Source organism: Patiria miniata, unplaced genomic scaffold, assembly GCF_015706575.1.
Source record: "Patiria miniata isolate m_02_andy unplaced genomic scaffold, ASM1570657v1 HiC_scaffold_10, whole genome shotgun sequence".
In the NCBI taxonomy this organism is placed as follows: domain Eukaryota; kingdom Metazoa; phylum Echinodermata; class Asteroidea; order Valvatida; family Asterinidae; genus Patiria; species Patiria miniata.
Window position 1 is genome coordinate 1044780 of NW_024037048.1, and position 17453 is coordinate 1062232.

Sequence of the window (17453 nt, forward strand, 5' to 3'; positions counted from 1 at the left end):
AAACCTAGCCATTAAAGTAACAGCCCTCATTCAAGGGAAAGGCAAACTATACATGTAGTTATGTCAATTGAACCCATAGGGAACACCTTTGTCAGTTCTCCATTTTCCTGCAGAAAATCTCAGTTTAATGCCCCTTTCGTAGAGAGCCTTTACCTCTTTCTTCCATCTTGCTTTTTCTTGCCGGTCTGACGCCGTGAGGTCATCTAGGATGTAGATGGACACACCCGCCAAAGCTCGACGGTGTTCCCTGAGTACCCTGACCTTGTCCTGAAACGACAGCATTTTCACTAAGATATGTGGTGGTTTACCGTTCTTGCCTTGCCCGTCCCGATGAGCGCGTTCGATTCTCGGTACGTCACCCCAGTCAAACTCAGAGGTCAGGATGTTCTCAATCAAGGTAGTACAGTTCTCACCCTGCGTTTTGTCCACTCCTACAACTCTAAAGTTGTTACGACGGGAAAATCTCTCTTGTTTGTTGATTTCTGAGGACTGCTTGGCCAGTAGGGTCTTCATGGAGGAAACATCGGACTTCAGCGATTTCACATCTTTTTCAAGATCTGACTTGGCCTTCTCAAGGTTGACGATTCGCTCACTATTATACTCGATGGACGCAGCAAGCTTTAGCTCCAGCTGTTGTTGGCCATCTACAAGCTTGGCCAGTGTTGAACGGACGAAGGTTTCAAATTCCTTGGGGTCTTCGTCTTCAGTCTGCCGTCCAATTTCATCCGGGTCGTCATCCGCTGGGTTGACCACGCTAGCGGTAGGATTTACCGCCGTGCAACCGGTCTTTTTTCCCCCTCGCTGTCTTGTAGGCATTGCGCTGTTTGCTTGGCTGATTTGCTTGGCTGGTTATTAACAATAGCTTGGGAGCCCCGTGGAAACACGTCTTGCTCCTACGATGTCATGGGTTGAAGTGGTTGAAATGGGAAGAAATTGTTTATGGTTTAAAGGTCTTTTTATTGTAACTTCCGGTCTGATGACGTAATCAATTGTTTTTCGCACACAGGTCTTGTCTGCATTATGGTCATCATGTACATTAATTTTGAAGCTATTACCGCAAACTTCGCCACAGACATCAAGTGAAAATGCGTTTTTGACATTTTTAACCTGCCGCAAGAGGGCACTTCAACACTTCATGGCGTTACCCATCATTTTGTTTTGGAAAGGTCAATCCAGGCAGACACTAAGATCGTTAAAAGCAAGTTCATATCTTTTTCCTCTTTCAAATTATTAGGCACTTCCGGTTTCGACCAGAAGGAAGGGTCACATGATTTCACGCGCACAAGACCAACTGAAGATCATGTATTATCATATCGATTCCCGCAAAATTCAAGTTCCGGTCTCTGACGGTTGATTTATTGAATTTCAAAGATTAAATTTATTAAACTTTCAAGTGACCTCACTAGACCCATGATGACTTAATAATGACGTAATTACAAAAAAGCACATCTTCAGTGGATTGTGCATTCATGTATTGACAAATGAAGTTCATATATGTTTCCATTTTTCCAAACAGTTCCGGAGAAGAATTGTGTCTTGGAGAATAAAAAAAAAATAGTAAACTTTTACAATAACAATAGGTTTTGGGCTCAAGGCCCAACACCTAATATATTATTTGCAAGTGAACACTTACACTTTACAAATTACACAGACTTCCTTTTCACATCCTCCCCTACCCCCACCCCCACCCCCGGGGCTTTGCTTGGGGTAGAGGGTGGGCTGTGACAACCCACCAATAACTTGGCTTTGTCGGTAAAATTATTGTCACGTCTACAAAAGTTGTGTGTTTGCAAGCCGCAATGAATAATAATGACGCTATCCATTGTCCTCTGATTGAAGTGCAATTATAGCTAAATGATGTCCAGTCCTCCCTGCCTGCCCAGCTAGGCTCCGCCCCCTCCCTTGCTACCAAATTCAGATTTTGATTGTTACATGTATGTACATGTTTTTGCCTAATTTGAAATTGTAAATAGATATCAATTTCCAAGTGAACCTTTCACAATCTACACCAACAGCCGCATCACAGTTAGCCCCCTCCCCTGCCAGCCCTTCTCCCAATGCTGCAGGCGCGGTTCTAGAGCCAATATTTTGTGGGGGGGGGGGGCTAGCAGGGTGGATCCAGAATTGTTTTCAGGGAGGTCTGCTGAAATGTAGACCAGTTATTTTCTCCAGACACTTAAGCCTCTTAAGATCTTAAGCCACTTAAAATCATTAGGGGGGGGGGGGGGGAGGGGGCTCCTGCCATATTTTCAATGGGGAGCGCTGATAAAATCCTACAATCAGGCAAACTACCTTAACTAAAAGTGTACAAATGCACCCTTCTCACGAATATTTATTTAGGGGGAGACCGTTTGCATGTACGTCACATTCTTACATTTTGCTAGTGCAATTTTTTTTATGGATTTTTGTTTGGGGGGGGGGGGGAGCTAGACAAAATGTTTGGGGGTAACAGCCCCCCCCCCCCCTGAATTATGTACAGTGGCTTTGTTTTTACAACACGGGGTAGCTTGAAATTTCTGAAAAAGGGCAGAGGAGAAGAGGTGTGTTTGTAGCGGGGAGGGGTGGGGGGTTGGGGGGGGGGGTAGGTGGGGAGGGTGATCTGGGCACAGGCATGTACACACTGTACACAGTTCATATATTGCAAGTTACTTTTGGAATTACATTGAATGTGTGGTAAACATTATGACGTTTCTTTTACTGTTTTCAAAATGGAAAGATCAGGCAATTCAGAGAGCAATATGTACTTTAAACCAAGGATCACTCCAAGAGAAAACAGCGTCAATTTGATTGAATGAATTTCACTCTGACTTGACTTGTCCCTATAAATGTTGTTAGGGTCTTGAGTACATTTTAAGTGGAAGTGTAGCACATTTGTATTTACCTGATCAAAATGAAATGTTGTGACTTTTCCAAACTTGTAACAGTGGTCACCATGGCACCAAACGCACTTTTGTAGTGTGGTCATTATCACTATAGCAATCATTATCACTATAGCAACAGATGAAAATATATCGGTGCTCATAAACTTAAAGCAAAAATACTTCCATTTTCAAAACCATCTTTAGACTGAAATTCATGGCTACATAATTAACAACAACATATATAACGTGGCTGCTATTGGTGGGAGAAGCCTTATATGTAATTTTCACCTTTCAATCTGTTCCATTTTCTTTGTGTTGATGTACTTTTGTGAGAGTTATGACATGAATCAGTTGCAGAGCATAAAAGAATATCACCATAATTATGTACATTTACTTCAGGTTTGCCAATTCGGGTTGAAACCCACTAATTTTTTGGAATAAAATCAGTAGGTATTTAGTCCCTATGGCAATGACAGTGGATATATGCAAATACCTTATTGGGATGAATATAATGTTTGTACCTAGTGTACAACCATTTACAAAGAAAATACAGAAATTATGCCGCAAATGTTAGACAACAGTTTGGAAAAGGTATAGAAAAATCCCCTCTAGTAGTAGCAGCAGTAGAAACACATCATTAAGTACGCACATTATAAAAGCTTTTGTTCTTTGTTTCTCCACTTTGCACTGATATTCAGTACATTTTGGGATGTTGGGATGCTGAAAAAATACCTCAAAATCCACATTTTTTCTCATTACGAGAAAGTTGGGGGGGGGGGATGATTCAATAGCCCATCCCCCCTTGTCAAAAAGTGGAGGATATATACCCCCATCCCCGGGATTTACGCCCCTGGGAAATACTAAAAATGTCATGCTGAAAAGACATGAGTTATTTGCGCTCTAAATCGCCTGATCACTTCTCTGTACTGAAAATAAATAAAAAATGATAATTTGTTCAATAACTTACAGCACGTATGGTGTACATGTTATGCATGTATCCATATCCCCCTCCCCGCCGCGCTTTCCGGATATTACAAACCACTTCCCTGTAGTAAAAAAATGCCACACCTCTATAGTACATATAAATAGTAGGGACTTCCAGAAGGCAATAATATGCAACCTTAACAATAATACATGTTAAGTTCTTCGGGAGGGGAGAGGGGGCAGGGGGAATTGCTCTTCATGAGCACTTGTAAGAAGGGCCTGTGAGTGTGAGACGGCTGTTTGTGAAAATTATGATGAAACGTTCACTTGAAAATTGATATCTATTTAGGCAAATACATACAGCAATCGAAATCTCAATTTGGTGGCCAGTTGAGGGGGCGGGGCTTAACTGGGTGGGGTGGACTGGACATCATTTAACTAATGGATGCTCTTAAATCAGAGGACAATGGGTAGGGCCATTAGTATTCATTGCGGCTTGCAAACACACGGTTTTTGCTGATATGACAATGATTTTATCGACAAAGCCAAGTTATTGGTGGGTGGTCACAGGCTCACAGCCCACCCTCTACCCCAAGCAAAGCCACGGGGGTGGGGGTGGGGGTAGGGGAGGATGTGACAATGAAGTCTGTGTTATTCCTTAAGTGTTCACTTGCAAATATTTTATTTACATTTGTTTCACTATGCAACAGACAAGATCTAAATTCAGTGGCAAAGGGGGAGTGGGCGGGGTCTGGCCGGGTTGAGGGGGGGACTAAACAACCTACTTTTTATCCACTGGTCTGAACAATGATACACAGTGTGGTTCTGTTCGTGAAAATGTGCTAGATTCAGGAACACTTCCAATTGTACAAGTAATTACTCAAAACAAAGGAAAATACTGAAAATACACTTTTTAAGGTTTTTGTGAAAATTTCCATTTTGGAGCGCTACTGCACAAAGGATATACAATAACCCAAGATTTCTTCACCAGATATAAAAAGACCAATGTCTGAACTAACCATAGCCAAATGGAAAATATTTTGAGTGCCCTGGCAAGTGGCCTTTTTTTGAGGATTAAAAATGGGGTAAAAAGTACAAGTTTGCTAGTTTTAAGTAAGTTTTTAGTAAGGATGATACTTTGTCTTGATATATTTGTGACATTACTTCGCATTTTGGCTTGATAACCTTTGAAAATAACGCGAAAAATGAATTTTTGCAGCCTCAAAATTGCCTAAAAATGGCCAAACACATAATGGCCATAATATAATATAATAATATTAGTGTTTAAAAAGTCTTTTTCAATTTTTTTAGGGTGGACACTTATATGAAATATTTACACGAAATGACTCTTAACCATTTTCACACTTATTCCATCTGGACCTGTTGCTTTTTTGATCAACATTGATGATATTTGCTTTTGAGCATAGTCTTCAGTAATCTCAGGCAGTAAGCACTTTTCAACAAGTGAATCTGTATCAAGAGAGCGGATATTGTTGTCCACTTCGAGTTCACATGGAGGGGCATTACTGGCCATACGTGTTCCGATTGTTGGGAAATGTTTGTTAAAAGTACCAGCAATGTCAGTGAGATCGTCAACGAATTCCCCATTCTGGGAAATAAATAGACCTTGGAATACTTTTCTGTTTATTGGTGAGAACCTCTTTTAGTTTTTCCATAGAATGAAAGAGTTGCCTTTATTTTCGTCGATGGTCATTGAAAGCGTTTGCTTTTCTTGCTGCAGAGGGTTTTTTTAATGGTGATGTTATGTGTCCCAATCATTTTGTGAGCCAGATCGTCTAGCCACTTTATTTGCACGATCTCGCTGTCGCAAGTGTTAGAATTTCCCCATCGAGCCAAGGCAACGATGCACCACGAATACGTTGTGATTTCACTGTGCATGGTGGTTACTAATACTCATAAACAAAGAGGGCCACATGGACCATGCTTCATTTACATCATGACAGTTAAGGACATGTTCCCATGGGGCATTAAGGAGGTCATGTTTAAAAACCTGAAGATAATTGAACGGTCTTCTTTTTGGGGAGGTTTCCAAGTATGAAGACCGTAAACAAGATAATGATCACTAATCAGGACAGGTAAACAAGTACTAATACTCATAAACAAAGAGGGCCACATGGACACCACTTTCACTTACAAGTTCAGGATGTGAGCTAAAAATTAGATCAATGATTGTTTCAGTTAATTTGCGTCATTTGAAACATATTAAAGCATAAAGTTACAGGGTCTGAGTAAGTACCATTATCAATATCACAATTAAAGTCGCCTGTTACAATAATTTCTCTACATTCACATGAGGCTCTATCTATAATACCACTTAGTTTATCTATGAACTCAACAGAACTTGAAGGTGGCCTGTAAATAGAACTTATAAGCACAGGCTGCCTTTGCTTACATTTGAGTTCAACCCATAAACATTCGACATCATCTGTTTCTAGGTCATCACGGCGGACGAAAATTATATTATTTTGGATGTACATTGCTACCCCACCCCCATGACGGTTTCCATTTCTTCTGACAGTACTTGGGGAGGTGAAGCTCCTCGTCAGGGATTGAGGAGTCACAAAAAAAATAATTTAAACAGATGATGTCAAATGGATTTGCAGACATTAATATTTTAAAATGGTCAAATTTATTCATAAGACTTCTTACATTGAGGTGGGTGAATGAAAATCCACCCGCAATTTGATTGTGAATGATGCCATCTATTAAGTTTACTTTGGAATCCTGCTCTGTGGGTTGAGTAGTTATCTGACCTTCTCCAGGTATTGGTTCCATTCTTGGTCTCGGAGTCAATGATGAGCGTTGTGGGTCTTGGATTGGGTCAGCTTGGGTCGTTAAGGGTAGTACTGGTTGGACAGCCGGAAAACCGTTGAAGCATCTGGGCTAGCTCCTTCTTCCAAGCTCTGCGCCAACTTCATAATGTTGAAGACTTGGGCACATTGTTGGGTTCGCAACTTGGGGATGGAATGCGTAGACTACTATTTTGACATTGAAGACCCATTAGTACATGTAGTTAGAATCTGCTTCAAATTTGAAGGGTTGCAAGCCTCTACACTAGATTCAGGGAGCTTGTTCCATTGACTTACAGTGCAGGGGAAGAAAGACATCTGGTAATATTCTCTGGAGCAAGACGGGATTTTGTAAGCTTGTGAGTTTTCTGTTCGGGTTGGAGCATCTAAATTCTTGGACTCAAATGGCATGTTGACGGCAGCCAAACCACGGTGAATTTTGTAGAACATCGTGAGTCTTGCTATTGTACGCCTATCTTCAAGGGTTTGCCACTGCAGAGATTTCAGCATTGCTCCAACACTTGACGTCTGATGATAGCATTCAAAACAAATCTTGCTGCATGCCACTGCACCATTTCCAGTTGGCTACTAAGATTCTTTGTGTATGGATCCCAAACTACTGAACTGTATTTCATATTGAGGCCTAACAAGAGACTTGTATCCTAATTGCTGAATGTGTGAGTTGCGGACTTTGAGGTTGCGTCGCAGGATGTTTAAGGAGGTTGTGGCTTTTGAAGCAATATTGTTGATGTGATCCAATCGGTTTCTTCAGGGCATTGGAGTACGACAACGCACCAAAAAATGTTCTCTGCAGCGTGAATTCAGTCCATGGTGCACGTCGACGTGTGTTCTCTGATGGTCTGGCTATGTGCTGTAGAAGGTTTTTCGGCCAAAAAGCGTAGTGTTGAGATAAACGCCGTCTGAGACAACATGGTTCGAAGTTATGTTTCTGTTGTCGATAAAGTCCCAGTTGTTGTGCTGTACGATGGATTTCAACAAAATCACTTGAATCATCGTCCTTCTTACGTTGGGAGACTGTCTGGTTTTTGCGATGGATGATTGATGAAATCTTCACTGACTTTGGTTGCAGTGTTTCACCGAGGGAAGTGATTTTTGCAGCAATGGTTTCTGCATGTTGAAATTTGGTTTGAAAATTTGCAATCAAGCAACTTAATATCAGCCTGAACCTTTGAAATAGCCTGGAAAATTACATTTAGGGTGATGGGTTCTGATGAGACGGGGTCCGGGGTCCTGCTGGCATCTGTGGTAGTGGTACCTGTAATGGGGGCCTGGTTCTGCTTTTTGGGTTTTGGCTGGGAAAATGAGCTAAGCAAGACTTAAGGAAACTATAACGGTGGCCAAATATGTAGAGGCATAACTCCTTGATGTCCTCGGTTGTTGTATGGGGATACCTACAGGATTTGGGGTTGAAATTACATGGTACTTAACTTTTGTGTCGTGGAGTCACTCGATGTCTCGGCGCCATCTTGCTGGATCACGTCACAGTACTTTTTCTTCGTAGACTCATGAATATCACTTTCCTAGCTTCTAACAGTTCATCAATGGCAAAATCACTACAGAGGGGTGTCTCTACAGGGACAGATGGCGAACTCTTCAGTTCGAGGACCATTGCCTACATCCTGGGGTCAATTTCTGAAGAAAAAACTTCGGAGAGCCAAAGTCACACACATCTTGTCCGTCACACACATCAATGCCATTGCGTAATGTTTGAATTTGATGTAGGGGACACAATATCCCAAAAGCTGGATATGACATTAGATTCTGTGACACATGGGAGGAGAGACAGAGCTCAAGTACATGTAAGAGACCTACTGCATATGACAGAGTGTAGGAAGGTAATGGACAGTCATCATCATGCCTCTTGTTTGTTGATGGTTATGTGAGGTTGTGTGGGGAGGGCCAGTGTAATCGCTTTTTTATGCCCCGCCAGCGAAGCTGAAGGGGCATACTGTTTCCGCCTTGTCCGTCCATGTGTGTGAGTGCGTGCGTGAGTTCGTCTTACAGCCACTATGTGGACATGTGAAGAAAAGATGTCCACATAATGCAGGTTGTGTTGACGTTAGGTGGACTAGCCGTGTCCACATAATGTTTCCCCCTCTCTAGAAAACAGGTTTAGAGGCATTTTCGGGTTAGATGGGTTATCTGTCGCAGAATGAAGAGAAACATTCAAGGAAATAAAAAAAACATTTGGGGTTGAAAGAGTTTTTACAGTTTAAGTAAAGTTATTTTTTGTACCGAGTTTTTTTTAACTACACAAAAACAAAGGAATATCCATACAGCGTACTATGGGTGAAAACGACAGGAATAACATATTCGTACTCCGTCATTAGGTTGGTTTCCTTTCAACCAGATGTTTGAAATAAGTAAACAATCAAAAACATGGAATTTTTTAGGGATTTGAGGACCTAGTGCCCTTTTAATACCAGATGGTACAATATCATGTGATCCGAATGGAGGTAATGATGAGGTTAAATATAAAATTGGTCCCTTCTAATTGTCCACATTGTCATCAATTCACTCATAGTTCCTGGATTCTTTTGTTTAGTATTGTGTTGTTTTTATTTTTGTTTCCTTTTTTTTCCATTTTGAAGGTAAGGGTGCAACTTGCTAAGATAATAAGCAATGCATTGTACATCGTGAATCTGATCTGTCAGAGAAAGAGTGATGTGACGGATGTACAACTCGGTTTTTCTCTACGTACTCTACCAGAAGCATTGGAGAACGTTGTCAAACAAATCTGTGAACATGCCAAGAAGTTTAAGGTAAATGTGTCTCATAGTCATTTTCATTGCACATATACACAATTATTTTTTATTCGGCCAACAGATTAAAACAAGTACATTGTATAATGTGCTTGTGCCAGTTTCAACTGTAACCATTTTTACCCCTCAGCTGAGAGGCTCAAGGGGTATTGTCATCTCCTACGGCGTCCGTCCGTCCGTCTGTCCGTTCTGACCATACCATCCTTGTGGGGTGATGTTCCTTTCAGGACACATCACCCCACTATTTTCACAATAGAAAAACATCACCCAAGAAGAGAATCTTTAGAAAAAGGGATAATGGGAACACAATGCTATCACCCCACAATTCCGTCTGGCTGGAACGGACGTACGTCTGTCCGGGCAGCTTAGTTTCCGGATGATAACTTGAGTTAAAAATGTTGTTTGGGATTGTAGCTTCAGTAGGGGGTTGCCCTTGGGAGTAGGCAAGTTGGGATTAGTTTTGAGGTCAAAAGGTCAAAGGTCAAGGTTGCCGTGGTGAGTTAAAGGTAAATGGTTTCTGGATGATAACTTGAGTTGGAAATGAGATTTTGGTGTCTAACTTAGGTAGGGGGTTTCCCTTGGGTACAGGCAAGTTGGGATTGGTTTTGGGGTCAAAAGGTCAGGGGTCAAGGTCAGTGTGGTCAGTTAATGGCTTCTGCATGATAATTTCAGTTAGACATGATATTTATTTATTGATTTATTTCGTGTTATTTTACCAGGGTAGCCCCATCAGTTGTCAATGAACTGTTCTCCCTGGGGGCCCTGATATTTGAGTTCAGAATGTCAGTTTGCCCTTTTCGACAAACTTTGGCTGAGGGGTTTCAACAGCAACGCTGTTATTTTTCAATTTCTTCTCATTATTTGGTTCTGATACGTAATAACTGATCCTTCCCAACACCCCAGAGAAGCTCCACACAAAGATTTCAGGACTTTGTTTTCTTAAATGTTATCATCCTCAGGCTGTTCATTTTGTTTGTCAAGCTCTTATATGGGTTACATGTATATAGAGCATGCTGCGGCCTTTGTTACTGACATGTTCATTAAAGTGTTCTACTTTGTAATGGAATTATTCTCATTGATTGTATTATGCTATGTAGACTAGCGGCATGCTGAAACATCAAAGTGAGTTGAAGGAATGTTGGCAGCATGTCAAACGCTTTGGTCTGCAGGGCTACCTGGACACTGGCAAAACAACAGCAGTGTCACCAAGGTAAGACCAATGTTCCACTTAGTTTGCTCTCTTCCACTTTCCCACTTCAGATCACAAGTGGATGAGGAACTTGAAACTCTGTTTATCTAAAAGTAGTACTCTATTCCTGTCAAAAGAATAGGTTATTATGTGCATGAATACTCCAGTCACTCAAAATGCCCACACCAGTACCTCCATTTATCTCGAACTTTTGATCGGCCAATCAGTAGAAAACAGGGCTAAGTAAGGAATAAAGAAGTGCAAAAACCATTGCAAAAGTTATTATTGCCCAGTACACTTTGTCTTTTCATATGGGCATGTGGTGTGCATGGGCGGATCCAGGAATTTTTGCAGGGAGGGAAGGGGGTGTTTCATCAGCAAATCAATGCTGAAATGTAGACAGTTTTTTTTCTCTGGAAACTTGGTCTCCGTAAAATCAATAGTTGGAAGGGGGAGGGGGGGGGGGGGGAGAGCCCCGTACTATACTTTCAGTGGGAGCGCTGTTTAAATCCATTTAAATCATGAACACTGTATTACAAATAGGGCATTAGATATTATACAAAAAAGAACTTCATGTAATTCTAAAAGACATACACAAGTCTATATATTCCATGACGGAAATTTTACAAAATAATAATTCTATATTTTCTAACTCCCATTTTTTGAAATCAGATTTATTAAGTCTTGTTAGAAATTAAGTCCTATTATTATATTATAAAAAAAAGAGGCTCAATGTAAAATTGAAATTGCATCTTTAAATTTCCGTTAGTAGTCTTAGCTGAAATCAAGGGGTGACTGTGGAGTGTTTGGGATCCGAGTTCCTGTATAACAGATGAAACATCCACCTTTAACATTTTACTTTCGTCAAGTTTTAACATTGCAAAAAATAAGTAAAAATGTTTGCACTCCTAAGTTAGAGTTTTTTCATCAGATTAACACTTTATGCTTTATGTAGTCGTTAACACATATTTAAAAACAAATGTTTAAAAAAGTGGCAACGATATAGAGGTTGTTTCCAATTATTTTATTTAATTGATTGTGCCAACAATAACAAATTCTGTTGTCATACTGTCATTTAAGGTACATGTATGACACATACATGAAGAGCACTCGCATGACAGAAGCAGGTACAAGTGATTCCTAGCTTTCAATCACTTCCTTTACATCCCCATCACCATCATCATCTCAAGGACAGACTGTTCAGCTGTAATTATGTTTTTATTTAGATTATTGTTATTTATTATCCGCGGTCTCGGTTTCGGTGTCGGACCATATTGGTGTCGGTCTCGGTACGCTCGAAGGGGCTGGTCTCGGTCTCAGTCTCAGTCTCTGAAACTTCAGGTCTCGGTTTTGGTCTCGGTCTCGAACTATCCGGTCTCAACTACAACACTGTGTGGAATGGAACATTCATTCGTCACCTCATGAAATTATTCTTACCATTTCACTCACAAACATTCATTTGTGCACTATTTTATAATAGTGGACCAGCCAAAGTGGAATTTTATACTTTGGATGGCAATTTTTTTTTATAATAGCAGGCAACCGTGTCAGATCAATCAGTCATAGGATGGGGAAGAAAATGTAGGTGGATGCCACCCTTGACTTTGGCTCTAAAAGTCATTTTCAAGGTCAAAGGTCAAATAAGCAGACCTGCCAACAAAGAGTAATCTGTATCATGCGTGCACCGAGAAAAAGAAAGTTGGTTGAATGCACATAAGATCTCCTGCTGGTATGTATGAGTACGAATACAGACATTTATTTTTGCACCAGCGATGCCGCTGCTTGAAGTATCTGCACACTCTGGAAAACTGGACTGGTGTCTAGTTTGTGATACCGTGTACATAATGTACGTCGTACAGTTGGAATCGTGAAACCAGATTCAGCTCGTGCAGTACATCATTTGCTTGGATTCATGCATGTGTGTACGTATCATAATCTACAGGCACAGCCTCTTTGAACTACATTTTTTTTCAAGAGTGCCAAAATTTTCAAAACCCGTATTTTACGGAGGGGGCGGGGGGGAACGTATGGCAGTATTTTCAACAAATTTCCGTACGAAATACGGCAGAATCGTACTACCGGTAGTTGGCCGGTCTGAATAAGGTCAAAATATGTATTTCTTTATAGATTTTGGAAGAATTTGGGCATCAATTATCGTACGCACTTGCAAGAAAATACTTTTATTTTATTGTAGGTGTACTCCGGAGTTGTAATTAAGTTACAATAAAAATTTTCACCTCCATGTATGACATTATACTGCAAAAAAGTGGTGTTTTTTTCCATGAAACACATAGAAACATTCACCATTGTATCAATTTGAAATGACGGTCATTTCTCTGACGGTTTGTATCTGTATTTTTGGCATTTGGTTGGTAGTTTTGGAAAATAAAGTGTTTTACTTAATGTCTTCAAGTAAATCAATATTATTGCATTGGCCAGCTGGGTTGCAGCAGTCTGTGGCATCACACCTGCAGGAAAACGCACACCTCAGATTCCTTTATGCAGAAGCAAGTGCATCAGGTTGCTCTGCCCATCAATATGATAAGGTTATTGTTATCATCAACATGCTTCATCTGGAATGGACAACTCAGCATGGATGAAACAGTTTTTCTTCGTCATCTTTTCCTTGAGATCTCAGCTGTGCAATTATGTGATGCAAAACCTGTCTCTGGTTTGTTCATAGTAATGTGCATCAGTAGGAGCGTGCATAGTTGAAGTGCCTTGGGATTTATTTGGAACAAAAGTGTCATCAATGAACTCAGCATATGCATGAACTTATGGTGCTGGAAGTTCATGTTTGCGAGATAGAAATGTTCCCTTCAGTTATGTATCTTTTTTTAGTCGAATAGGATCTCCACCTGGTGTCCCGTTAAAGGTGACCACAGACTGAAGTTTTGATTGTCGGAGGGCTTCTTGTCAATATTTTTGATGAGATCTTGTACATTCAGAATATCTGTCAGTTGTCCCACTGTGGCGCAAGGTTCTTCTGTTTGGCTGCCACTATTCTTTATTACCAACACATTTTCGGCAAGTTGTTTAACTACCACATCGTGCTCGTGACCACGCTCGACCAGCCAGCTGAAAACAGCCGATTTGATGTGCCACAGATCTAGCTTCACACATGGGTTGATGTCGTCTCAAATCACGTTAGTGGGATTTGCCATCAAACATGATCTCTGTAGTGTTGGCTGCATGCGGCTGCTTCTAGTCCAAATAAAGACCAGAAATGTCCATCTTTCGACCAATTTTCATCTGTTTACAAAAGGCTTTTAAGAAATTGAAGAAGAGAATGGAATCTTGCCATATGAGAAAATTACTTTTTGTACTTGGAATTTCCTTCCAAATCCTCAATGATGGAGCATTTTGTGCCATGTACCCATGGGCGTCGCAAGGGGGGGGGGGCAAGGGGGGGCGCTTGCCCCCCCCGGAAAGGCCAAAAAAAAAAAGAAAAAAAAAGAGAAAAAAAGGAAAGAAAAAGAGGCGCGAAGTCATAGTGGTGTAAATTTAATGAGTTGGGGGGGGGGGAAATGTCCCTGCCCCCCTCTAAAACTGAGAAATCGAGAATATGTTGAGAAATACAGGAATTTGTTGGGAAAAATATGTTTTGCCCCCCTCTAGAAAAAAATCCTGGCGACGCCCATGCATGTACCGGTATGCAGGTATGCGATGACGAATGAAGGATGGACTGCGTCCAGCGGATATGTGACAAAATATTGATGAGTTGTGCACTTTTTCATAAAAGCGTGAAACTTGGCACAGATGTTCGTATTCATGCCAAAAAATATTTTAGATGTGGAGCCATCACAAATTCACCCGTTTAGGAGCGTAAATAGGGGGGGGGGGGCAGGACTCATCATGCGCGCAGTGAAAACGGTTGTTCCCACTAATCACAAAAGCAGGAAACTTCATGAGACATCTTTTCTCTTTTTCTCCTGTTGGGGGGGGGGGGGTTGCAAAATCCCCCTACCCACTACATGTTACACCGCATTGACATCAGATTGGGTCACAACACGATGCACTTGCTTCACGAAGTGGTGGTCCACCATGACTTCGAATTCAATGAATCTGTGTATCCCACCATACATTACAAAATGGTATATACAGTGTTGGAGTCAAGACCTCAAAGACCAAGACCGAGACTTCCCCATCCGAGACCGAGACCTCATTTAAACAATAAATAAATAAATAAATAACGTGCGAGGGTGCACTCAATCCAAGATGGTGGCGCCCATGTTCCGTGAAAACTTTGATGACCAAAATATAAACGTACAATCACTCAGCTTCAATCCTACTCAAGTCAAAGCTTGCTGATAATTTGATTACTTTTTTAACAAGAAAATAACTATTATTAGACACAAGGCCGAACTCGTCCCTGCCTGGTCAGTAATTAGACTTGATGACAGTTGTTAGATAGTCGTATTTTGTCTGTGAACTTCAGTCGAACTCCATCGGCGCGGCCGGTATAAGACTAGTACTAATCAGCCGAGTTCCGACATTATCTAACGACTTGAAGGTTACGTTCTCCACTGTTATTCATCTATTCGTGAAGCGCAATACATATGCAGTGCATTTTTGCGGTGAGATCAAATGGCGCACCGCAATGCAAATGAGGACTCATTCATTCCGTTACATGGGGAGTTCTTCTCAATACGTTGGGACATGTTTGCAGATCGGGCGACGTGTTAACGGCCAAATCACTCAGCTTGGTCAATTGCGCATATAAATAAAATGTATCATTGTAATATACTTCATTTATTTGAGTCGTGTATGCCCTGTAATGAATTTTGGAATGTTTCACAACACAAAGCACAAACCCTCGAAGTAATGAGAATGACCTTCCGTTGTGGCCTAGAATTCATGCTGGAATCTGAACCAATCAGAGTGCTCACATAGAATTCGCCAGCGATTCAAAATACTCCCATGTGTTGTCTACAAAATAGAAAACATTTTCGCCAAGTCCGTTATTGAACATCAATACTCAGCATCGATCATTTGGTCTGGGAACCAGGCTTCATGCATTGCAGTGATATTTTGTGTGCGTGGACCCGGTACCGTACGTACGTGAACAGTAGCCGACTTGGCACCAAGTCTAATCTGTATACTTTGTACAGGTTCCAACACTGCATATGCTTTTGGGTCTTTAATTCCGCATACCGGTAGTGTAAGAAAAAAAGGGGTCTACTTCACTCTACTTACCTGTAGAGCAATACCGGCAGGTATTTTCCGCTAAGAGTTATATACAATAGCGCCCTCTGGCGCCCTACCCATAATACCCCGCGGCATGCGTGCCTCGTGAGCGTCCTCTTTTCTCTTAGCGGCAGGTCGGGTAGGACGTGCGTGAAATAGCTCGCTGTTTGCCTCATCATTTTCTACCCTTTTTTGTGTTTAAGAGAAGTATTTAATAAAAGAGTTAGTAATCATTAGTTTGTAGAGTTTCATCATCTTCTTGGTTTTATTTATTTCATAAATATGAAGCGTTTGGGGAGGGCCGATCTGTCACTAACCGGAGGGAATAATTCTCCCACGGGACGGACCGAGTTCTTGGGGGACTCTGCCGTTAACGCTCCGACGTTACCGCGGCAGCAGTCTCTCGTCCGGCACCCTCAGCCACAGTCGGCTGGGGGAGTTGGCAGTTCCGCCGATCAGTTAAGGGGACCTCGGTCACCTTCTCCGGTCAACTCAGGCGGAACACCCAAACTAAAGGCACACTCCGGCACACTCCGGCAAGGTTCCCCTAAAACATATCTCCTGTGCCGGAGCAAAGCCTAAGAAGGGCCGTCAGGGCAAGCGTGGCTCGGCAACGAGCGCCGCTTTGGCACCTAGCCCTCCCCCGATCACGGGGCAGCCCGAGGGGACTAGCCGTCACACTTCGGTGGGCTCTAGTCACCCGTGCCCTCCCGACACAGTGCCAACACCACTGGTTGTCGGGATGGGCTATTGCACGGGCTACCGGTCCGTCCAGAGCTCACTCAGCCCACGGGGCCTGAGGCGCTGTCGGCCGGGTGCATTATGAGCGATACGGAGCCGGTCGCCCCGGGGGATCCCGGGCCGACGGCCCCCGTGCTAGCTCGCTCAGAGGGACTACTCTCATCATCGGATTTTTTCTGTTGTTCGGGGGTCCCGGTGCCCCAGGTGTCTTCCGATTTTTCCTCGGACACACCTCGGGGCCGTTCTTCTAAAAAGAAGAAGAAGAAGAAGAAGGCTGCACGTCGATCGCACTGTTCTTCTTCGGGTTCTGACGACTCCTCTGACCGGTCCCACCGGGGCAAACGCCCCCGGGGGGAGGACGCGGTTTCTAGAGCAGATTTCCTGCTGGCTTTTCAGTCGATTTCCGATACGCTATCGGCTATGTCGGCGGGCCCTATTGGGGGCCCCCCTGCAGCGGTGGACTACGGCCCACAACCATCGGTCGTTGGGCCCGCATCACAGTCTTCAGTCACCGGTCACGCTTGGGTGGCCCGGGAACAGAGGGACATACCGCACACAATTAGTCGTGCTCCGGCGTCCCCGCCTGCGGTGAGGGCTTCACAGTCGTCGTTCGTTGGTCACGGTTGGGTGGCCCAAGCACAGCGGGACATACCGCACGTGGTTGACCGTACACCGGAGGCCCGGCCTGCAGCGAGCGTCTCGCATGCATCGGCTGTGGGCCACGGTTGGGGGGATCAGAGGCCGCGGGACCTACCGCGTACGCTGGGATCCCCGCCTGTATTGAGTATTCATCCATCTATGCAGTTTGACTCGGAGGAAGTTGTCCAGCCACTACCGCGTGGTTCGGTACAACTCGCCCCTCTAGACGGCGTTCGTTCACCGGAGTCAACTCGGCCCTCACAATCGGCTGAGTCATCCGATGACGACGAGGAACCAGACCGTTTACAGCGGCTGTCTA

At 42.8% G+C, this 17453-nt stretch overlaps 1 protein-coding gene across 1 annotated transcript in view; it reads left to right on the forward strand.

The window, feature by feature from the left end:
- The window catches only part of LOC119734786 (Hermansky-Pudlak syndrome 1 protein homolog), a 129644-nt gene that overhangs the window by 83301 nt on the left and 28890 nt on the right, over nt 1-17453 (forward strand). Inside the window, exons 9-10 of the mRNA XM_038208343.1 lie at nt 9208-9378; nt 10476-10588. Coding sequence (XP_038064271.1) covers nt 9208-9378; nt 10476-10588 — 284 coding nt within the window. The remainder of the gene's footprint in view (nt 1-9207; nt 9379-10475; nt 10589-17453) is intronic.